At 34.7% G+C, this 25,833-nt stretch overlaps 1 protein-coding gene across 1 annotated transcript in view; it reads left to right on the top strand.

Moving 5' to 3' along the window:
* Positions 1 to 15,213, top strand: part of LOC145674282 (uncharacterized) — a gene marked incomplete in the record, with an annotated part of 853,005 nt that extends 837,792 nt beyond the window's left edge. Inside the window, 2 exon segments of the mRNA XM_081744136.1 lie at positions 2,099 to 2,201; positions 6,925 to 15,213. Of these exon segments, the coding sequence (XP_081600262.1) occupies positions 2,099 to 2,201; positions 6,925 to 7,029 (208 nt within the window).
* Positions 15,214 to 25,833: the final 10,620 nt, after the last annotated feature.

The following is a 25,833-nucleotide window of genomic DNA, read 5'->3' as shown; positions in this document are numbered from 1 at the left end:
ATTCTACTTTTTGATATCTGTCTGATAAATATGATTTTATAAGGTTTAACGCATCATGTTGAAAACCGTAGTATTTTAATTTACTTAAAATAATCGTATGAGATACCGTGTCGAACGCTTTTGACAAGTCATAAAATCTAACTTTAGTAAAGTATTTACTTTCTAAACTGTCTAAAAGATCTTTAACTAAAGAAGTTGTTGCTTTAATTGTGCCTAATCCTTTTCTATACCCAAATTGGGAGCTACTAAACAATGAATTACTCTCAAAATATTTAACTATTTGATCATTGAGTAATATTTCAACAAGCTTGGCTACTACAGGGATTATAGATATAGGTCTATAGTTGTCACATTCTGAATTATTGCCCTTTTTGTGTACTGGAATTACTTTAACATATTTTAACATATCAGGAAATATCGACTCTAATATGCAACTGTTGACAATGTGTGTTAAAGGTTCAGCAATAAAATGTATGTCACTTTTGAGTATAATAGAATTAAGACCATATACATCACAGGTACTACTATTTTTCATCTTCAAAATTGCTTTTTCAACGTCCTTAACAGTTACTAATTTGAAGCTAAAAGTACAAGATGGTTGAGGAATAGAATTCAGATAACTCTAATATACTATCATGTACCAGTCAATCTGTGGATAAATAAAATTAGATCGAAGACAAAAATTGGTATAATTGATACTGAATTTCATGTAGAGTTTCATTTTGAGTCCAGCCGAGTCCAGTTCTACTTTGTGTTGGATGTTATAGTAGAGGATATTATCTGTTAGAGGAAAAGACCAATTGTTGCCCGTTTTTGCTCGATCTGGTTTGAAAGGCATATTTGTATGTGAGTAGGGTAATATTTTTGCTAATAGTATTTAGGCTAATGACTGTTTTTCCTAGTCATTCTCGAAATGTTATAGAAAACAACATGAAGGAGGCTTCTGCAAGTTTTGCGGAATGTAGAAGGAAGCAAGGACACCAAAAGGCAACATCAGATTGGTTTCCGTGATAAAGAAACATCCACCGAATAGACTAGTACAATGTATTTTACTAGTTAAATCGTACAAATATTTTCGGTGGACATTTCTTTCTCAAGGAAACCAATCCGATGTTGCCTTTTGGTTACCCTACTTACATACAAATATGCCTTTCAAACCAGATCGGGCAAAAACGGGCAACAATAGGTCTTTTCCTCTAAGAGATAATATCCTCTACTATTACATCCAGCACAAAGTAGAACTGGACTCGGCTGGACTCAAAATAAAAATCTACATGAAATTCAGTATCAAGTATACCAATTTTTGTTTTCGATCTAATTTTGTTTATCCACAGATTGGCTGGTACAAAAAAGTATATTAGAGTTCTATGTATGTATCGTGAACAATGAATGTATAACAATGTTGTGCACAATCAATGCTGACGCCTAACAACGAAACATTGTTTTGTTTTCACATCATGAACTTTGCGTCTGCTACCGAAATAGGTAGATTTTAGTGCAGCTCCTGAGGGTTGGGCCTTCTTTCACCAACTTTAATCTTTCACATTGTACAAATTGTAGGCCCAACCCTTAGGAGCTGCACGAAAATCTACCTATTTCTGCAAACCTTATATCTTTCCTTATTAAATATATAAGACCTTTCATATTTGTGATAATTTCGAATTTTGAGGTTTTGATCAGGTTTGAAGGGTTTCTGGACCGCTGTGCAATGGTGTGAATTTGTATACATGACAAACATACAACCTTATATTAATTGTAAGATAACCTTGTATATTAACGGAGTCAGTAAATTGTTGAATATGAAATTACATCTATTGGCTAAGATTTTCAACGAGAATATTTGTGATTGGTAGAAAATTTGCTACATATGCAGTAAGTACTGTTTAGTTTCCTAATTTTACCCAGTGTTGGTTCTGAACAAAAATTATCAATTTCATTGACTATGTTTTTAAAGTGCACACCTCAGCTGGGTGAACAATGCTTTCAGATAAAAAGATATCCTGAAAGTCGAGAAGGTGTTTCGCTTTTTTCTTTTGTTTCTGAATTTTCGACGTAAATTATTAAGAAACATGTTTAATGGTGTTTACTTTTGTTGCAGCAGGGTAACAAATGAGAGGCAAGGATCTGCTTCTGAGGTCGACAGTGAAGATGATAACGAAGAAGGTGATTACACTGTCTACGAATGTCCAGGTTTAGCTCCTGTAAGTATTCTAGATTTATTCATAATTATGATTAGCATAAATCTTTGCACTCCACATGCATAATGTCAGTATTTGGGTCAGTCAAATAAAACTCAGTGAAACAGCTCCTGGACAGAAATGCAGATAAATGGTATAATACAGTCTTTCCAAGTAGGTAACGTATGGTGTAGGAGAACTGTTGTACAATCTGAGAAAAGCAGTGAAAAACCCAATGAGGGAAGGGGAAGAAGATGGACGTAGGAGAACGGGTTTACAATCGGAGAAAAGCAGAGAGAAACACAATGTGGGAAGAAGGGGAGGAGATGACGTAGGAGGATGGTTTTACAATCTGAGAAAAGCAGTGAGAAACACAATGAGGGAAGGATATCACGTAAGAGAACTGTTTTACAATCTAGAAAAGCAGAGGTAAACACAATGAGGAAATAAGGGGAGGGGTGGCGTAGGAGCGCGGTTTTACAATCTGAGAAAAGCAGAGAAAAATACAAAGAGAAAAGGAGGGGATGAGATGATGTAGGAGCGTTGTTTTACAATCTGAGAAAAACAGAGAGGAACACAATGAGTTGCCAGTGTTCACACAGTCATGGATCCAAGAGAAGTATACATCTGCAACCATCAAATGTTCTATCGATGTTTTTGTTTACCTGTCACCACTCTTTTTTACCAACGTTAGGTTACCTGTCAGTTCTTCTTCTTCCACTGAGAAGGCGAAAACAAAATGTGACGTTATAGGATATAGTTGGAAATGGTTGGTTCAGTAGAAAGCAACCTTACAAGTTAGTCGGATTTGTATCGTACTGTGAAGCTAGCCGTAATATGTGTAAGGACAACTACTATACATTAAACTTTGCTGTGCATATTGCGTTTGCTCAAAGTATCGTCTTCGCCACAGATATGAAAATCCACCCCTGACAGATCAGGGCTTTGACAGATTGTCTCGTAGTGAAGCATCTTCGTCGTAACAATTGGCTCAAATTCCATATATAAGCACACATTATTGTAAGCACTTCTAGATGCTTATTTTGTATCGTGCGACAAGAGCTCTTTAAGGTCTTGACGCATTAGTATTGATTGTCTCTCTTGGTCCTAAAGCAATCAATCAAAATTTCAGTCTTTGCCGGTGAAGTTCTGCCGGGTTTTATTTTCTAATTTCAAACACACACAAAAGTAATATAGAGGTAATACGAAAAATTGTTAAACATAACTCCGTCGGCACAGTCTTCATTGACCAATTCCATACGACACTTTAAAAAATGCACCAAATTGTGTTCCCTAACTTGAAAGAACGTTAGCAAGGACATATTAATTAGTCAAATTGTTTATCCATTGATTTTTCAGTTACGGAGTATGCACTTGACTTACTACACGTGCTTTTATTATTACGACAGCAGAGCATACCAGAAGAACACTAGTCGGCCACGGTACCTCAGGGGTAGAGTCTAAACTCTGGTACATGAGGTCCTTGATTCAAGCGAAGTTCGTTCCAAGTTGTCTTTGTGGTGAACAAACACCATGTGCGTGGATTTCGTCGAGTTCTCCCGTTTCTTCCTATGTTTATATCACTGTCTTGTTTATTATCATCGCCATCTTCTCCCCTAACTTTCCTGTTTAATCGTCGAACATTAAACTTAAAAAAAATAAAATAAATAAATGAGGCCATTAACGAAATCTAGTGTTCGACTTCCCACTGACGGTTCGTGTAGAGCACTCATTTCCAATTCGCCAATGTATGACGTAAGAGCGGGTTTTTACGACCAGAAGCAGGAGAGAGAGAACAAGGTGAGCAAGAAAGCGGAGGGAACGAGAAAAGTGGAATGATATAAAACAAGGTTGGCAGTGGTTGATTAGTCATGAATTTACGTGTAGTGTATCTACAAAACCATCGACTCCACCTTATTTGCCTGTCACCACTGACTTCTATCAATGCTTGTTACTGCTTTCTCCTTGCTCTCTTTAAGTGGTTTACTGATAATTCGAACAATAGTCTGTAAGATCACAAAACATTCAATTTAAAAAACTGGCATATTAGCATGTTTTAGTTTAGTTTCCGAAGTTTGGTGTAACTTTTTGTTGAATTGACGTCCTTAAGCATAGGGGAAACAAAATCATTACCTGCAAAATTCAAAAAATACTGAAACTTTTTTAAAAATATTTTTAACTGGACATGCATGTTGCTAATTAGAATATAAGGCATAGAACTAAGTACTATCAGATTGTTTTTTTTTTTTTTTCATTCTTCAGTGAAGTTGTTAAATCTTGATTTCAAAGTAGTTTATGAGCAACTTTTACCAAATCCTGTTCAGTTAATATTTTATTTATTTGTTTGTGTATCTTAAGATGTAACAGTAATGGAAAATAAGGAAAATAGTGCAACAGGATATTAATATATATATATATATATATATATATATATATATATATATATATATATATATATATATATATATATATATATATATATATATATATATATATATCAACATTTACAACTTAATTTTGCTTAATGTGGAAAATTATTTCAAGGGAAAAAATATCCATGGTAGAATTCGACCGATTGTCTTAGATTTACGGAAAAATTCCGTATGACTCAGAATGAACAAAACACAGACTTACGGAAATTTTCCATTTCACCATCTTCCGTCCCGTTCTCGGTACTAATTCAAATGTTATTTAGTACATATGGTGCAAGCCTCATCACTGTGTACTTTGATTGTTCATTGATAAATATCATAATTAAGCAGGACTTTCGTATTAATCCTAAATGATTATAAAATATAATGTGGAATGTGTCAACTTTTCTGTAAAATGACTTTAAAAAACTGTCTAAAAGGATTTTAATTTTCAGAAAAAAAAAGTATGTGCCAATGGGCTAACGAATTAAGCAATGTCACTTTTCTGTTTCAAGATACCTCGTATCTTTTAACATATTGCCAAAATATCAAAAAAACAAAAAAAGGATACGAGACTGCCTTTGCTAATATTTGAAAGTTGCAAAAGATGTCTGTTTTGCATGGAAGCGATTTACGCCTTAAGTATTTTTTAATGAATTTAAATCTGTTCAGAAAAGTGAACTACTTTCACAATGTTTTCACATTGATTCTAATGCGAAGATTGTCGCAAGCAACAATTGCAAAGTTGTTACCAGATAAAGACATTTTTTTTTTCGAAAAGCGTCAAATTGACGGAATTCTTTTTTTTTTTTATCTCCGTGGCGCGAATCCAAATGCGTATAGAAGACACAAAGTGTTGTGGAAGAATTACTTTTGTATTCCAAATCCAAGTTGCATTAACGCTCTGTTTCGAATAGAAAAGCTTATTACGCGCACATTCAGCTTTTTTCTTTCGTTTTCGTTGTTCCTCATGTGAACAGCTTTTTCTTCCATTTTGTGCTTAATGTGTTTTTACGAAAGTTATTATTTTGGCCATGGATTTGACACTACTGCTATGTTTAGTAAAATAGAGGATAACATGGGTGCACTCATTTTTACTACCCTACACCACGTCATGTTAATGCAATGGATTCTTGATACCATAATTTTGCCGAAGATTTCCAAAATATGACTGTGCGACACATTCACGGCTCGAAACGTCTTTAAACCTTGCTATTTTATAATCCTCTGCACAGTAGATTTCGTGGTATGATAAATTTCAGGCGTTCTCCTTACAGACATTGCTGAGTTTCTTCAATATGCGTTCACTACCTCCCAAGCATATTATAAAACAGATGATCTGCCCTTACAACACAATCTTAAAGCCATACGTCACAGTTTCGCCACCCCTACTCTGCCCACTCCGCCCAGTAAGATCGCAATGTTTTGAGCCAACAATCATGGCGGAAACAAGAGTAGCCAATCAGGCCTGCCTATGTTCGGTTGTATTTTGGCTTCATTGATTTAATAGAATGAAGATACATATGGGCAGATCCTCTACTCTATAACATGTTTGCTACCTCCCACATTAACATCTTGTCATTTATACCTGCATTGTTTCCTTTCTGTTTCTTCCTGTCACATGTTAACGCTTGCTCGAAGCGCACAGTAATGTTTCTTACTTTTTTTTCTGTTGAGAGGCCTAATAACTGCGAAATTAAAATATCGGTAATTTTCCAGTAATTATGTGATATCTTCAAATAGATTAAAGATAATCGAAATGTGGAACAAGAGCGCGATAGACAATATTATTTTGCATGAGGTACCGTTATCACGAATCACCTAGTAGCTTTCCGTTTGCACCCATTTATAAACGCGAAAATAAATACCAACTTTCTACATGGCTGGAAATCGAAAGCAGATAAGTGAGTCGTGATAACGGTCTATCACGTAAAACAATAATGTCTAGTGAGCTCTTGTTCCACTTTTCGATTATTTTTATTTATTTGAAAACATCGCATAATTACTGTAAAATTAGAGGTGTTTTAATTTTGCAGTCCTATATCTGCATATGACTGTTCAGGATTTCCTTCATATTTGTAAATCGATTGTTTTCATGCCTGCAGTGCTTTTGATACCATCTTGCACGTCTGATGTATACAACAATTTTCACAACTTTATGATTTAAATAGTATGAAGTTCCTCCCATTTCACTTTTTCTTTCGCGCCATTAATTTCCGAAGTTGTTACTTTTGTTCTGAGACACACTTCAGTAAGTGTAACGGGCCTAATAAAATATTTCGTAATCCTTATTAATATGACAAATAATCGCATCAATGTATCTTTTTTCTTTCCAGACTGGTGAAATGGAAGTAAAAAATCCCTTGTTCCAAGACGATCCAACTCCTGCTACGCCGGCCAACAACAATAAAGAGCAACAAAAAAGTGATGTAGAGAAGTAACACTTGGTCCATTTCCTGCTCTTTAATGCCCTGTCTTCTAACAATGCCATCTTGATTTTGTTGTCATTACGATGTGCAAAGATACATGTATTTTCTGCCATACATCATGAAAGTGTTAAGAGACTTGTCTTGTAAGAAAAAAAGTTTATTCTTTCATTAAACCACATAATATGCTTTTTTTTAAAAAAAAGAAAAAAGAAAATATACATGAAGACTTAAGAGAAAAATCAACGGTACATAGCTACAACTGATTAGAATAATACAAGATCATTCTCTAACTTCAAAATATCTTATGGTGCATATTTAATATTTATTTTCGTATATGTATCATATAACTTCTTGTATGATGTTTCAGTAGTGTGCTATATTTTCAAGGTACTGAGAGCGTGGTATACAGGTTGCTAGATGATGGAACAATTAGCCAAATATATTGAATTTGTTTAAGAAAAAAATACCATTTGGTTTGACACCAATCACTGGTTCCTTTCGGTGAATGATTGCGAAGTTTTTCTTCATATGTATGATTGTGTATATAAGAGAAATATACTTAAATATATATAGATATATATATATATATATAGATAGATAGTAAATCAGACATATATAAGATATATATATAGTAGACATATATGTATATATTCAAAGAAATGTTTTGAGTTGTATATAAATTATGACACTAAATACTAATTAAAAGGTAGCGTTTCAAACAATTAATGATGTCGAAGAAATTTAAATACTGGAAAAAAGTTTTATGATTCCGAATAGATAAAACTATCATGAAGAAACAAAAATTCTCTTTCGTGTCGGCTACAGAAATTGTGCTGTTCTTTGCAACAAATTAAAAATGGCTTTGGGAACGTTAAGTGTGCTCAAGGAATATATTAGCTTATAAGTTATGTGTCCCAAATGAAAAAAAAAAAGAAATAAAAATATATAAATACTGTTCCTGTGCCATTCTGTGTGATATAATTTTCTGAAGTAAATATCAATCTAATAAAAGTGGCTGATAAAGGTAATAAATATATTTGACAGGATTTTCCTTAAATTCGAAACTGTTAAAAAAAAGTATCGTCCTTAGCTACACGTACCTTTTCAAATTTAGAACTTTCTGTAGTCATCGTGGACAAGGAAGTTAAATATACGAGGAGAGTTCAATCAAGAATTGTTCTCATAAAATTGCGATGCACACATACTTTAAATTTTGTTCACTTTTATCTAAATAAGTCTAATATCTAAAGTTCAGCCATTTAATATGAGTCAAAAGTCAACCTGAGTAAAGCGCAGTGTAAATCCGTTGTTTGTTTTCCATTTTCGATAAGCTTTCAAAAATTTCTGTAAGATGGCTGCTGTGTTTCATAGTACTGTAAAATGGGGCTGCCGTTTTCTTTTTTATTTTGAAAACAACTGGAACCAAACAGTGGTCTGAATTGCAATTTATCCAGGTCGACTAACTGGCTCGTTTATACCTGCAACAGAATATATATTAAACAAAAAATGGCTGAGGTTTTGTCGATGCGTTATATTCTGTATGTCAAACGTATGCAAAATATTACGGATTTTATTGTATTGGATGCAGTGAACAAAGAACTTTTCTTTAATGAACGCTTCACGTACAAATATTTTGTGTAAATCAGATTTAAGCCTACATTAAATCATATTTTGTGAAAACTACGATTCATGTGAAGCTATATATATAATTTAATGATTGTTGTTCACTTTGTGTTGTGATTCACGTGTAATGGAAAACGAAGAGTTCAAACGAATAATTTCTTGCTTTGCTGTGTAAAATTAAACAATTCTGCATCACAATACCAATTATTGTAAACTCATTTGACGTAGTATAACCCAATGTCATGTTGTTCCCAAAAATCTGTACATGTTTAGTTTTATTAGAAAATTTGAATAATATTTACATTCCCTTACAAAAAAAAATGTCACTGTCATGGTCTGTTTCGTAGCTTCTCTCAACTCTAGTGCAAAATGATAATTGGAAATTCTCTGTGTCTCTTATTTGTAAGTGTAATATAATTGTTGGTATCACTCAGTGTGATACAAATCAACAAAGATGTCCCGTAACTATAAACACATACAGACATGTATATTTTTATCTGCGAATAGTTCTGAAATTGAATTATTAGCAAAACAGTTCAATTACTTTGAAATAACAACACGAGCTCTAGAAAATTAGTTTTAAAAATTATGTGACCAGCGTTTCTGTTGGGTGATCTGTCTTCCATCACCTTTCACAGTTTCATTTGACCATTTAAAGAAAAGAAATTGGTGTGTAATGTGACTTTTATTCACATTCGCCTCTCTCGTATTCTGTATAAATTTATTCTTCTTTATTATCGGGGACCTTGGTGGAAAATCACATTGCACGGCCCGTGTCTAAATAGAGTCCTCTTCTTTGCTATAAGCAGTTCCCTTTCCTGCTGTTTCTCCTAATTTTGTTGTAATTGCTTAAGCTTAAAAATTAATTTGTGTCTGAGTTGCAAGAGAATTATCACTTAAGTTTATATGACGTATGTGTAAGTAGAGGTAATCCAATTCAAGAACTATGTTCGTAGTTAAGATATTAAAAATAAAACATTGCTCTACACAACTTACGCTCAACGTGACAAACTTGAAATTTCAAATTGGCAGTTATGGAGAGAAATAGTGAAAAGTTAAAATGAATAACAAAATATTAGAAAATCCGAATATCAATTTATCTAGGACGCAAGGAAAGTGATATATTAAAATTAAGGGGGAAACGAGATCAAATCAAATAAAGTTAATTTTTAAATTGAATTTTGAAATCGTTGAATGAACTGATTAATTAAGGCTGTCATCACGTTCCTCATCCCTTTTTCTAACGTTTTGAAACCCAATAATAACAAATAATACAATAATTTTGAGAAAATAGCCCGTTTAATATTTCTGAAATACTATTAAGCCTAATTAATAATCCTATCTATTAAACTCTTTTCGTATAAAATAGAAATTTGAATGCCTAAAATTTATGTGTACGTTTAACCGGCCTACACATTTCTAGATACATGAAGATTTTCTGAAAGCAATTGTTAGTTAAATCGTGATGAAATTCCAGATACTTTGTTGTATTTGTTATAACATGTAGAATTCACTGCAGAAAAGTAAATGAACACTAACAAATTCCCAAACAATTATCAAATACATGTTCTTTTGGAAGATTATTGGTGGAGTTTGCATTTTAGTAGATAGTTTGAGTTTTCATATTTTATACTTTTAGTTCATTTCTTAAATTCAAAGAAGTTATGGAGATCATAAAAATATTCTTGGAAGTGCAGTGTCTTAACTTTAAGAAATGTACTGATTCGCTCAGTTTAGAGCAAGAATAACGGGAAAACAAAACCTCAAATTTTCGACAGATCAATCAAGCGGTATAACAGTTATAAAGTTGTTTGGATAATACTTAATTTTAAAATAATTCGTAACTTGTAACTGTTGTACGTTTATCATAAATGCTATTAAGATATCCACACTAAAATCATAATTATCAGTGGTGGTATGATGATATTTACATGTAAAAGCTTTCGTATTGTTACAGTTGTAATTTAGAAGTTCTTGTATCTTTGTTTCATTAATATGGTTAAGCATCTGCTCATTTATTTTTTAAATGTTTCATTCATTATAATCAAAACATATGTGCTTACCGAACAGTTAGATAGAATTTGGCAGATATTTGGTGCGTAGGTCGTTAATTATGTTGCTCAGCGTTGCTGTTAATCTTATTAAAATTTTGAAATTTCGGAAACTGCGTTATTAAAAACAAAGGGAGACTGAATTCCTGAATCAGGAAAGATAAAGGAAGTGAACTTAACATATCACAATTTCCTTCAAATGTTGAGTCAAAACACTTTAAAGTCAAGGACCAATTAACCGCCTTTTGACGATGGTCTGAAATACACACAAGTGGATGTTTTAATGTGAATATGTGTTTTCTTAGTTTTGTAGTCGTTTCAAATAATAAAAAAATACCATGTGAAACGACTATATCATCCAAGATGATTAAATATCATCAAATAAATGGGCATTCAAAAGTAAACAACTTGTTTACTACTTCTAACATGGTAACAGTGTTTTCTTTCTCTTTAATGTGGTGTCCATAAAGTACTAGAATCTAAAGAATACGGCCAGAAACCTAGAAATATACTTAACAGTGAATGTCTTCCGTTAAGACGTAATTTTGTAATTTTGGGATAATCAGTCCTAAATGAAAATGGTGTCTACTATGTTAAAGTATACATCGACTTCAAAAAAATAGGGTCTTGCCACCTTGATTGTTTTGTTTTTAATGCTTTCCAAATACCAAGTTTTTTTTCTTGTAAATTGTGAAGACTCAGAACTTGCTTAATTGTCTTAAAGAAATTCTAGAATGGAAAGCATCACATCCTCAAAGTTGATCTCTTAAAATGCATTTCAAAATATTTTTCCGGACTTTAAATAAATTCAACGCATGGCTTTCAGTACCGTTACTATAAAAATACATTTCGATAAATAAACAATTTTCGAATTATTTGTATTCTTTCAATCTGTTTACCTATATTTTCATCGGCTGTTCATGTTGTGACTTAGCAAATTCTCAAATCGTATGTGACCACGTTTCAAGCTGATTTTATTATGATAAGAAAATGTACAAGTGTGAGGCTAGTGGAAAGTTTAATGTCTTTGCTTGAAACTTTCCGAGTTGTTACTAAAAAATGAACTTTATTATTCGGTGAAATCGAAATTGGACTTTAGCAATGTTCATAATTAAACAAAAATGTATGTCAGCTGATAGAATACCAGATATTAGTTCGTAAATTTATCAAATTCATCCGATAAAAGTTATTTACCATTGATCTATTCATGCCATAAAATGTCAGTCGCTGCGTTGATGTATTCACAGTTAGCTTCTTCAAAAAGTAGCATTCAAATAAAAATTTGAAACACGGTTTTTTAAAAGGTGACGTAATTTGCTGTGTACATAAAACCCATAAAAATTATGGAAATACCTATACAGGGGTAATACTCTATACGAGCAGAACCAGTTACATCCGTGAGTTTTTTTTATATACTGACATTATTTTGCTAATAAATTTTAGAATGTGCAGAAATCATATTTGAATTATTGTATTTTGCGTCATGATATGTATTTCTTTTCTTATTTAAATCCACTAAACACAATAAAAATCGTCAGAACTTTCAAAATGTTTTGTGTTTGCTCTGAAGTCAACTAAAGAATGAATCTTAAACTATGTTTAGGTGAAATATGTGGTGCTTGTCGTACTTTAGGTTGCAACGGAATTCTTGTTTATATACATTTGCCGAAGCTTTGTTGTATATTTTCCTCACCATGGTGCTCTGTTGGAATTTTTCTTATGGTGAGACTTTTTTGTAATACACGTTGTAATTCCCCTGTCAGTGGAACTCAAGACCATCAAATGCTACTATTAACGGCCTTAAAATAAAGAAATAAACCATAGCTCAGTGGTTATTCATGTAAGTAAATTGTCATCTTGTAAAGACATTTTGTTCTGTCATTCCTGAGATCTCTACGGGATTTACAACACTACATTTGCCAAACAAGACAACTCTAATGATACTGTGTTTTAATACTATCAAGGAAAATGTTTGCAGAGTACATTGTTTGATATATAGAAACATAATATCAATTACTTAACTGCTTCATTAATTAGGAGTTCTTTATATGCTAAGAAAATAAGAACCTGAAACACGTCAATGTCGCTAAAGAGGCTATCGCTTTCATATATGTATAAAAACAGAACTTAATTCAGTTCAATCTTTATAGCTTGTGGGCAGCGAATATCTAGCCTACATTGCAAGTGAAAGTAAAACAAAAAAATTCAAAAATGAATTCAACAAACTATAATTTCGTAATTTGCACTAAGATATTACTGTGAGATTTTTCTTTGAAAATCTTTACAGAGCAAGAACTAAAATCATCGTATACATCAATATTATAAGACAGATGAAACAGCAGCAATTCTTCAATATATTCGGTTGCTAGAAATAAGAGAGATTTATTTTCTTACACTGTGTAGTGGGTATAGTAAATAATGTATTGACATATTTATTGAAAACTGTACAAAACATGCAGTAGTCTGTCCTTTATTCTAATAAGGAGTGAAATTGAAAAAATAAAACCCAAAACATGCATTCATTATTTTTACAATTTATTTTATTGGTCATATTTATGTTGATAATTGAAAATAAATAATTTCAGCACTGCAAAAGTATTGTCATCTTTAAAACAAATAAATAATGTTTCTCTTGTGTGAAACTACATAGAAACTTGTATACGAAATCTTTGTTTCTAACAAAGTAAACTTCAAATTAATAAATGTTAGCATGTGCATTAAATATCTTTTCCTTTTTTTAATTATCATATTTGAATACATTCCTGATAAGAAGTCACGGGCATTTTCTCTATATGTGTTTCAAATATGAATGTAAAGAGAATATTTTCGTGGCTGGCAACAACTGAAAACGGACAGCATTAATACATGTTTTCCTGCGCATTATATTTCTATATAAAAACAAAATGTTTACTCTATATTACCAAGTTAGTAAAATGAAGTGAACTCATAAACCCACAAACTCAATTCATGAAACTCGATTTATTCATTTTTTTACAAGATCTTTAGAGTAAAAAAGTATGTTGAGAACGTTTTATTTCCTGTTTCATTAAATTATACTAAAGAGATAAATTATTTGTCTTTAAATAATTTATTTATAAATATATATATTGTGTAGTTTGTGCTCTTTTCTCTTCTACAAAATTAAAATTAAAAAAATAAAAGTGCACATCGTATTAAAAATCAATAAACGTTATTTTTTTAATAGATATTTTGGTTTTCATAAAATCATGACTTTTGCTTTAAAATATTTAAAATTGAAATATCTATATACATATATATTAATGTTAGTTATTTGTGGACAAGGTTCTTACACATATATAGTTGATTGTGTTAAAATTCGTTGCCGCAACTATTTTCTCGTCCATATTAAAATATTTTTATCTTCGAGAAGTACATTTTTTTTTTAAAAAAAAAGAGAAGAAATGAACAGTGAATCTACAGTTACGTAAAACTAATCGGTTTCAGATATTTGGAAATTCTCAAAGTATTAATGAAATTTAAAATTATGTATTGGCTATACCGAAAGGAGAGAACAGCTGTATTTTCAAAATTTATTACGACTTAGTACAGTAGAGCTAACCCACCGATTGAAGCGGTAAGTCTCATGCTTCAAAAACTTCCTAAATATTATGATTTTCCTATGCATAATGTATGCAAAAATTTGTTTTGTGTTGTTTTGTTAATATTATTTTAACTTTATGATAAGGTTTTATATCTTTTCTAATAAACATTAAGTGTAACACAGGAAATGTGGATACCATTTGTCAAACGTTCTTCAGTTGGTGGGTTCGTTTTGTTTTATAAGTAAAAGCATTTGGGTAGTCTATAAAGATCATTGTACGACAAGAATGTAAAATTAATTGTTACGATTATGTATATGCTATTTACTTATGAAATAAAACAACATTCTTTCGAAAATTTGTGATTTTTCCTTTTCATGTTTTGTACTTAGTACATGTATTCAACATATCGACTCATCGCAAGATTCAGCGATGTAACATTTCAAGTGTTTCTGTACCGACAATGTTCAGCGGTGTGTTAAACAAATTTTTGCAAAGAAAATTTTCACATCATGTTATGCAAAGTTCTAAGATGCTGTCAACGTCGGAATATCTTATATATAATTCTGCTCCTTGTGGCAAGATAGTGGTAACCTTCAATTAGATGCTTTCGAAAAAGAAAGTTTAAAATTTTAAGACATTCTACAATTCCTAAATGTAACTTACATCAGTGTTTCTTGCTGGGAAGTGTATTCTTAATGAATTTGTAACTTAGTTTGAAAATGTGTACATCTAACTTGCTTTATTATAAAGCGATAAGTAAATATTCGGAAGCTTCTACAGATATTCAAAATGTTGGTTACCATTATATTGCAGAGAGAATGATGGACACCATGTTATTGCACAAATCAAACGATCAAAAATAATCGTGGGAGGGTATTTATTTTTATAGTATCTTGCTACTTTCCGTTAACAAACGTTGAATGTGTACAACATTGTGCAGAAACAAAAAAATAATAATAATAAAGTAAAATGTTATTATTATTCACTTATCACTTAAATAATAACGATATCTCTTGTTCAGTTCGGATTTTTTTTTGGCCTTTATATGGTATTGTTGTATATTTGTTGCAATGAGTCGCTGGGTATGTGGAAGTAGTGACAGTAAATATTAATACTTTTGAGTTGAAAATGATATTGGAGTATTTTACTTCAGTGGTATAGTGTCCGAACACGTTGGTCTTGCATTACGCTGCAAAATGAAAACTCATGTCATGATTCCAGTTCTGGAAAATTCTTTATGGAACGAAGTGTGAAAGCATTTGCATTTGTGATCTGTAAACTACAAACACGAGTATAATGTACCGTACATAAGCATTTGTAAATCTAGAACTCTAACTTAAATCTTCCCGGGATTTTCCCAAAGTACTGTCGTTTCTTTTCATCTTGGATTTCGTAAGCTGGAATGTCCTCGATATGTTTTTGAATAGAGTTTAAACTTTCATTATGCAATCTATTAGATATTCTTTCACGACAGCCCCTTTGCTCTTTCCATAATACAGAACTTTCTTCCATCGCCATATTCTTCTGAATATTTTGAACTTTTTCCCGGAGATTTTGTAACCCTGGAACTACAGACAAAATTTTATACCTTTCAATACCAACTGAGTCCAATTGACCCACATTTTTTTGTTGCTTTTTTTAGCCAATAATGTACACCTTTTGAAAGGAGGAGCATTTAAACATTAAATTTCTACCATCTTACGTTTTATTAACTAGAACATCAATGAAATACACTTACGTTTATTTTTTCTCTTTAAGAAAAATAAAGTATCTTTTGTTTGCGAAATAGTAAATACTAAGATGCATATTATAGAAATGTAGACGTCAGAATTGTATTCCTATGTTACATAAACTAAAATCATATAAAATTTTCCAACGAGTTTTCACAAACTTGGAGTGGTTCATTCATTTTAGGGAACAAATGAAGGTCACATGGACTTATGTCCGGTGAATAAGGAGTGTGCTATAGTACTTTTTACTTCCATTGTGCAAACAGGTTCCTCACAAGAACTGCGTTGTGACATCGGGCGTTGCCATTCAAAACAATGAGTGGATCCCTTATGAAGTAGGGTCGTTTCCTGCGCAGTGCAGGACGCAGATTTCGTTCCAGGAACCTGAAGTAGTACACTGCATTTATGGTCTGGTTCAGAGGGAATGCATGCTGTAATTTGACACCACGTACATCATATGCCACTATCTGCATCACCTTCACGTTCCCCCAGGTTACACTTACTTTCATGTTGACGCAGCTTCATGGGTTGGGGAGAGGATAGGTAGCACTATTAATTTCATTGGCACCATTCATTAAGTTCTGGTTCATAAAAGCGCGCTTATATTCCGTCAAGTGCGATAATCTTGTCCCGGAACACGGGACCTTCCCGTCTGTAATGTGTCAAATGATCACAAGCGAGGGCTTGTATGTGTCATTTTTGAACCCCTGTAAGGTGTGCGGTACCCACCGGGATGCAATTTTTCATAACCAAGGGCATTGTGCATTACATTCAATACTGTAGCGATATGTTCCCACCTCGTTAGCCAATTCCCTGCCAGTCCACCTCCAGCCCACATGCAGCAAAGATTGAATCAATGCAATGACTCTGTTTCCGACCCCACGCAGACCTCCACCTGCTTCCTATTGCACACTATCATGTCCTGCACGAAACGCCCAAAGTATCGCAGTCTGATACCACAATACGTCATTACTGCATGCTTCACGTAGCCCAGAGTGACATTTCCTGGCGTTTTTTTCCACGTGCCACTTCTATCTTTATCCATGCACGTTGTTGTAACTTGGAAAACATCCCCTTTAGAGGATGTGATTTGACAACCTACATTCAACACACTCCACTACTGTAACTACAGAATCTACATTAGCGCCGCCACCCGCGTTGTATTGCTTCACACATCATTTATATGTATTGCCAAAAGCAGCACGAACTAAACTCCTTGTGCGGGGATAAAACAATGTTACCATGTATTTCCAGCCCTCGTATTTATATCTAGCTTCATGATAGCTAGGAGAACATTAAAATGTTAATGTTGCCATCTACAATGCACAATTTCAACCGAAGCTGAAGTTTCAAAAATATGTTTGCACTCAATAAAGGTCAGAGTCCAATGGACCCGCTTGGGACTTGATGCTATAAATTAATAAAACTACCACACGACTTACAAAAATAAAATAACAGCTAAGTAATTTAAAACAAGAATGCAAACAGGAAAAGTCAGAGAATATCAATACCTGGAAATGCACAGTATCATTATAATTACTGACAAAATAATCCGTATGGGTTCAATGGATCCACCTGGTAGTCGGAGGGGTAAACTGTGTATAGACAGAAATGCTTTCTAACGTCCCTCTCCGTCCTTGATTCTAATGGAATGTTCGGACAAGTATCTTCTTCTGCTTCTCTCTACTGTCATGTATTTCCCTTTCCTCTTATATACTTTCATTGTGCTGCGCAGATATGTATTTTGGAGATCAAAATGCGCTAACGTCCAAGTCAAGCATTTTCTGATTCTCAACGTCAGAAATCTTTTGGAAAACATTTTCAAATATAACCACATGTTGACACAATATTAGCCGCTGGCATATCTTTTCTTGTTGGTTAGAATTTAGCGCTCTAGTTTCAGCACATAAGACAACCTACAGTCGTAATGTCTTCAAATTTCAAGGTTCTTCTACTGCAAATCGAACTCGGAACCCCGTAGCTTTTCCAATTGTAGAAATATATTATATTCCAGACTCTCATCTCGTTTCCATTTTTCGTTTTGCTCTGTCTAGGAGATAGACGTTCAGATTGATGAGTAGCATTTGTTGTGGTGGAGCTAATAGTTACAAAGGTAACCATGAAAGTTCTGTCGATTTTTGTGGAGGTCTGTGTTCAATTGGCCCTCACGCCGTGAACAGAGTTTAAACTTTCATAAAGCAATCTATTAGATTTCCTTCCACGACATCCCCTTTGCTGTTTCAATAATAGTTTTTTATTTATATTGTATTCTTGAATGCAAATGAAGATAAGGCGAAGGTCAGTTGTTGGTGTTAGTATATCCAACATACTACCTGGTTGTGGCAGTTCAGTTACACCGTGAACTTGCGTAACGACAGAGTGAACATGGGACCTCCACAGAGCGTCGTAAGGGCGTGTATGCAGTACGAGTTCAAACTGGGGCCAAACGCCGCTGCAGAGTCTTTGGTCAAAAGCCTTTGGTGAAGGTGTCGTGACTACGCGGACAATGCAGCGGTGGTTTAACAAGTTTGAAGACGGTGACGAAACACTCGAAGACGCACCACATGCCAGAAGACCAACATATGTACAAAATGAAGATCTTCAGGCAGCAATTGAGGCGAACAGTGGCCAGACATGTGAGGAACTGGGACTACAATTCAGTGTGTCTAAAAACATTCGGAAGCACTTCCCTCAACTTGGGAAGCACTACAAGTTGGGTCGATGGGTCCCACATGATTTGATTCTGGGCCAGAAGGCAACGCGAGCAGACACCTGTGTTTCTTTGCTGTCTCGTTCGAGGAAGGAGCCATTTCTGGACAGGGCGCTGACATGTGATGAGAAGTGGTCCTGTGCAAATCTCCACGGTGTCGTAATCATTGGTTAGCATCTTACGAACCGGTTCGAAAACAGCCAAAACTAGCACTGTACCAGAAAAAGGTAATCGCGTGTATTAGGTAGACTGCTCGCGGCATCGTGAATCGGGAACTGCTACCAGCTGGTCAGAGCATCAATGCAACTGTGTACTGTCAGTAGCTGAGCCGTGTTCAAGAAAAACTCTAAACTCTGGAGCCAGCACTTCTGAATCGCAAAGGGATCATCCTGTTATAGTACAACGCTAAGTCCCACGTGGTTACGCTGACCCAAGAGATCATTCTACGCCTTGGGTGGGAAACACTACTGCATCCATACTCCTCAGATATTTCACCGTCGGATTGCCACACGTTCCATTCCTTGGACAATCACCTTAGAGGACGCCAGTTGAAATTCCTAGTAGAGGTGCAAAATGCACTTGATGCCTTGTTCGTTTCACGGTCCACCAAGTTCTACCACGATGAAATCCATGGCCTTCCAGAACGTTCGCAGAAATTCGTCGATGCTGATGGAGACTATTTTTGACCTTCCAGGTATGTTTTAGGTGGCATATCGATGTTCGAAGATGGCTTGTGAGAAAGCTATAGAATTTTCTTGCTTACCTTTATAGTACAGGTGTTGTGAGCCTATTATTTTCTTCAACTGAATTGCAAGAAGAACATTATTAAGGTATAAGGGCATTATGGCAATAATGGCAGTAAGGAATATTTTGGAATACTTGGCATGCGATAACATAAGCTAAATATTAAGCCAAGGCAATGGTAAGCAATTTAAAACAAAAATCTACGCGGAAGATAATGGTAACCCACAGCAAACACACATGTTTGCGTAAGAATTGCTTCGTACTTGAGGCATGTCGTCATTCTAATTGGAAATCATTGTTTCCTACACCATGCCGAAAATACACGAATCTGGTGAAATATCATTGAAAGCTTTCATATACTGACCACGTAAATTTTGCAATAATATGTTATTGTTTCTGCATCAGACAACACCTCTGACTCTGAAAGATTGTAGTTGTTATTACTATTGCTACTTAAGTATTCTGTCCCTAGTCTTTACCACTTTCAAGGGATGCAGTGGTGTGCGAGGGTGAAGTCTTGTTAGCGGCCATCTTGCTTAATGGGTTACCATTATCTTCTCAGTAACTGTTCGGGATTATCGCACACATTATCTTTAAATTTTGCGACTAGATATCGCTGCTCATCAGAAGTTAAACATCGGCTATGTAGACGTTTATTGTCCGATTCTGTAGTTACAATATCTCAAAAGTTTAAGTTTGCAAGTTACCAGTTTCTTTCGCCAAGAGGTTGAATTTTCATCACATAAATAGGGTAAGTTTGAGGGAGTGATCATCATAAAATGTAAAAGACTTAAAAGGTAACACGTGTGAAAGAATTAAAAATTAGGTTCTAGAAGATAAGTATTTTGCAATATAATATTTTCCATTTTATAGAAAAAACTATATCGCTGAAAAACCACAAGATTCTAAATTGAAATATTCCTTTTATCATTCTCTTAAGATGCTGAGAAGTGGTGCTAAAGAACAGATATTTGGCCATCAAGTTTTCAAAGTCAAAAACCGAAAGAAGGACGGCATACAAATATACAAACATATGAACAATTATAAACCAAAGTTCTACAAAGAATGAATTGCATAAATAATCAAATACTTACGTACAAAAAAATATAAAGAACATTGAATCATTTACAGATCAATTGTTAAGATAAATAGCCCCTTTTACCTTCGAGAGACGATAGAAGAGAAGAAAGTATGGCGATCGTGAAAAAAAATCAAATTTGAGATTTTAGCGAATACACAGATTTCATGGTCCATTCATACAGAAAAAGTGATTTTTCGATGTGTGTTCTTCAGTTCATGCATTCTGATGTACACTCGCCTACAGGCTATACCACTTAATGTATCTGGTCCATATTTCAAAGTCTTTATAAGATTCTATGAAGAGTTTTTAGTTCTTTCTAAATCAAATCATTCAAACGGGTGTATATCGACCTTCACAGATCTTGATGTACATATATAAAGTCCTTCCATTCAAATATGTGAGTAATCCCAATATATTTTGGGAAGTAAGCACTGGAATGGATGTTAGAAGGGTGTAAATAGCCAACCCAGATATATATGCACTCATGCATGGAATATTTTTCATTAATATCAATAACAACCGCAGAAGCAGAAAAGTGGAACAAGTTCTGTTGAAAAGATATTGTCCTACATATTTTAGTTATCTACACTAAAAGGAAAGGTATTTACCTGAGGTTTTTAAATACAAACAACCTGTCATCTTGAAAGATTAATTGCGGCGAAACTCCGCTTTTATTTAAAATTTTCAGAATATGTCTTGTAAGAGGCTTGAAAAAGTACAAAACCGGTAGTATCTTGATTGTTTTATTATTATGGCAATGGGAAATATGATACTCATTAAATAACGTTGCGTAGCATGAATATTTTGATAACATAAGAAATCTCTCTGCTTCTTCCCACTTGTACATATCATAACTTATTCGACACTGGTATAAAATTGTAGTAAGGTTCAACACTCTTATTATTTCTATTACCTTTGTCAGTACAATATGTCATGAAACTATTATTAGCGCGTTTTGTACTTCACGTGTTTATCGCAGTTCACACATCTTTTAATATGTGTGTTTTGTTTCCGTAGATGCCGCACACAGAAGAGTGGTTTCCTAAAAACACCGGTATTGTGATTGCATTTCGATCCTTTACGTTGTGTTTATTCCTTTTTATATAAATATTAAGTACTCATCAACAATTTAACAAAACTGAAGGCAATACTTAGAAACAGTTTTATTATTATTATTAGATATTCTACCTTTCGGCAGGTCCTGGGACTAATAAGATTTTTTTTCAATTTTAGATTTGGGCCTGGAAATGTTTCTTCCACTTTTGTCGATCTTCAGCTTTCTCTTTTAACTCCCAATATTTTCTCCTATCTTTCAAATCATCGATCAGTTGTGTTCTTCTTTTTCCTATTCCTCGCTTCCCTTCCATCTTTCCTTCTATGTCGGTGTGAAGAAGACAATTTCTTCGCAAGATGTGTTCAATCCAATTGGTCTTTCTACGAAGGATGGTGGCTAGAAGTGTCCTCTTCTCTCCTATCCGTTTTCAAACACCTTCGTTTGTTGCAATCTCTGTCCATTTTATCTTCTCCATCTACCTCCAACACCACATTTCGAAGCTCTCCAAATATTTCTTCTCTAACTTCCGTAATGTACAAGTCTCTGAACCATAGAGTCCAATGTTCCACATATAGCACTTGACCAACTTCTCCTTAAGTTCAATATTGAGCCTGCTAGTTAAGAGTGATCTTTTCTTGTAGAATGATTCTTTAGCTATGGCAATTCTTGACCTGATCTCAATGGTGCAGTAAGAGTCTCTTGTCAAAATACTTCCCAGATACTTGAAATTATCGACCGCTTCAAGTTCTCTTTGTTCTACTTTGATTCATAAGGGCGTGTTTCCACGGGATATTCTCATGACTTTCGACTTTTCAATGTTAATTTCCATTCCATACAGTTTTCCAGTGCCAATTATTTTGTCAATCATCTCCTGTAGTCCTCCTTCGGTTTTAGCTATTATAGCGGTATCATCTGCATACCTGATCTTGTTAATGATCTGTCCTCCAATCTTGAAGTCTCCAGTTTCCGTTAATGCTTCCTTCATTAAACATTCACTGTAAATGTTGAATAATTGGGGCGACAAACTACATCCTTCTCTGATTCCTCGTCCAATCTCCACACTATTGGTTTCTCCTTCATTCAAGCGCATCTTCACTGGTTGTCCTATGTACAGGTTTTGAATGAGTCGTCGATCTTTCCAGTTGACTCCGATTTGTTTTAGTATTTTCAGAAGTTTTGTTCAAATGGCTCGGTCGAAAGCTTTTTGCCAGTCGATGAAGCACAAACACAACTCTTCCTTTACATCAAGAATTCTTTCTGATATAATTTTCATCAATCCAATAGCATCTCTAGTGCCTTTTCCTTTCCGGAATCCAAATTGGTCTTCTTCTAACCTCTCATCTATCTTGCTTTCCAACCGCCTGTTCAGTATGCGTGCAATGATCTTTCCAGTGTGAGGAATCATTCTAATGGTTCTGTGGTCGCTGCACTTCTTTGCTTGATTTTTCTTCGGCAATGCAATCATTGTAACATCAAGAAAATCCTTTGGCCATTCTCCATTCAGGTAGATCTTGTTAATAAGTCAGGTCGGCACTTTCATTGCACTGTCTCCTAATTCCTTGAGCAAATCTACTGGTATGTCGTCGTCTGCAGTAGCCTTTCTCCTTCGCATGTCTTTGATTGCTTGTACTTCTTCACTTTTTAATATACTGGGTCCTTTTTCATCATCATCCACCTCTTCCTCTGCTTCGATCGCAATATCTATGGAGCTGTTCTTCTGATCATACAGATCTTTTATGTATTTCACCAAAATTCTAAGGATTCTTTGATGGTCAGTGGTTATCCTTGTTGATCTTCGATGCCGAACGTTCGTATACTTTTGTTAGCTCTCCTTCCTAATTCTTGTGCTTTCTGGTACATCAGATCATATCTGCCGCGCCGTTAAAGTTCCATTATTTCTTCACATATCTGCTCCATGTACATTTCCTTGGTTTTGTCTGTTTCCCTTCTCAATTCATTATTCTGCCTTTTGTATTCATTGATGTTCGTGTTTTTGCCCTTCTGCGTTTCTCCATCTTCTTAAGCATTGCTACAGTTATGCATGGTTTTCTCGGTGCTCTTTCCATCCTACCAATGTTATTGTGGAGTATGTCAAGTAGAATCTGTTTAACTTTTCCCCAAGTATTCTCTATATTGTCGACCATAAATCCCATTGCATAGAATTTTTCTTCAATCTCTTCTTTCACATCATTGTCTATATTTCTTAGTCGCTCTAAGTTCCATTTTCGATTTCTCCTCCCATTTTTCTTGATTGATTTTAACCAGCTTTGCACTTCCGCCACCAGTAGATTGTGAACCGAATCAATGTCCGCTCCTGGCAATGTCTTTACGTCTCGTACACTATTTATGAAACATTGCTTCACAAGAATGTAATCGATTTGGTAGCGTTTCTTATCTTCTGGACTTTTCCACGTGTACAGATTGGTTTTAGTTTTCTTACACCACGTGCTTATCACCACCAGATCATGTTTCGTTCAGAAATCGATAAGCATTTGACCTCGTTCGTTTCTTCTAGCTAGTCCAAATGGTCCCACTACCTTATTCGCAGTTCCTTCTCCTACTACGCTGTTGAAGTCTCCCATTGCTATGGCCTTGACCGTACCTCTTCCTTCCTGATGCAATATGTCACTGATCTGATCATACATTACTTTTACTTCATTATCATCATGGTCGGTTGTTGGTATATACACTTATCACAATATTCACTGGCTTTGCATGTAGTTTTACAAATATCAAGCGGTCACTGCAGTATTCCACTTTGGTTACACTTCTTCCTACTTCGTTCTTCATTGCTATCGCGACACCATTCTCGGCCTTATCGCCACGCGAATAGCATATTCTGTAATTTCCTGATACTATCTCATCTTTCCCTGGTTATCTCACTTCACTCAAGCCCACTATGTCCACTTTACATTTGTCATTTCCACTTTTAAATTTTCAAGTTTTCTCTCACGTCGTAGAGTTCGTACGTCCCAGGTTCCCATGCTGAAATGAAAGTTATTATTTTCTCCTCTGATGATTCTTCCCGGAGTGGTCCCCACCCTGAGATCCGAACGGGGGACTATACCTCCGTAATTTTTTACTTCAGGAAGAACCATTATATTTATTTATTCTCTTCCTTCGTCCCTTCTGGGAAAAAGATAATGTGTTAGTATTCCCATTTCCCTTCCACATCTCCATGCCGTTGACCATCTAGTGGTTCACCCGCCTTTTAGGACAGTTTTCCCTCCTAAGGACAAGAAGATGCCCTGACCTCCACCCGCTCATCCGCCCTCCGAGAAGGCCGTTGGCACTTCGTAGAAGCTGACTCCTTATCCCGGGAGTCGGTCGGTCCCCACCTACGTTAGCCGCCAAAGACGTTGCCCACTTTCTCCCGCGAGGAGGTGTAGGTTGGGATTTTCCCTTCGTTTAGGATGAGACCCGAAGGCTTTTCTCAAATCTCTCCAGTACTTTTAGAAAGCAATAATTTAACTTGGACTAGAATCTGTACCTTGCACAGAATTTCTTAAGAGGTGCAAAGAATAAGAACATTCCAAATTTAAACTTAAAGCAGTGAGCGTGCATTCTGTAGTGACTCTGAGAAAAGGCATATAAGAAAATCGTACAAGAAATCAGAAATAAGCAAGAATTCAGAAAAAAGTTCAAACAAGTTGGAAATTTGGCATTATCTCTGCAATGTGTGTTTGGGTTTGCTTTAAAAGTGTCTGATGAACATTAGGTTTGTCTGAATTGTTAAAAATGGTACCAGAATCTAAAGAATCGTGTTAAAGACACACACGTTAACACAATATATCGTGTCATCCATCTGTTTTCTAAAAGTACTGGAAGGGTTTGAACAATGCCTTCGGATGTCATCGTAAACGAAGAAAGAATCCTAGCCTTTATCTCGATGAAGAAAGCGGGCAACGCCTTAGACGGCAAACGTAGGTGAGGACCAACTGATAAGGAGTCAGTCTCCATCAGGTGCCAAATGCCCCCTCGGAGGCCGGATGAGAAGGTAGAGGTCAAAGCATCTTGTTGTCCTTAGGATGAGGAAACCGTTTTAAAAGGCGGAGAAGCCACAAGTTTGGAAACTGCATGAAGATGTAGATAGGAATTGGGAAAACTACCATTTCTTGTTGAATATTTTTATTGCAGAATCTTAGATGACGCAAACAATTTAAACTTTGGATTCAAAATTAGGGGTATTAAAAAAATTTTAAAAAGTCACATTTCTGAATCAAGAAATATTATTTACAATAACCTAGTGAATCAATTTAG

Source organism: Thermobia domestica, chromosome 17 (genome assembly GCF_964235325.1).
Source record: "Thermobia domestica chromosome 17, izTheDome1.hap1.1, whole genome shotgun sequence".
In the NCBI taxonomy this organism is placed as follows: Eukaryota; Metazoa; Arthropoda; class Insecta; order Zygentoma; family Lepismatidae; genus Thermobia; species Thermobia domestica.
This window is presented reverse-complemented; position numbering and strand designations above follow the sequence as displayed.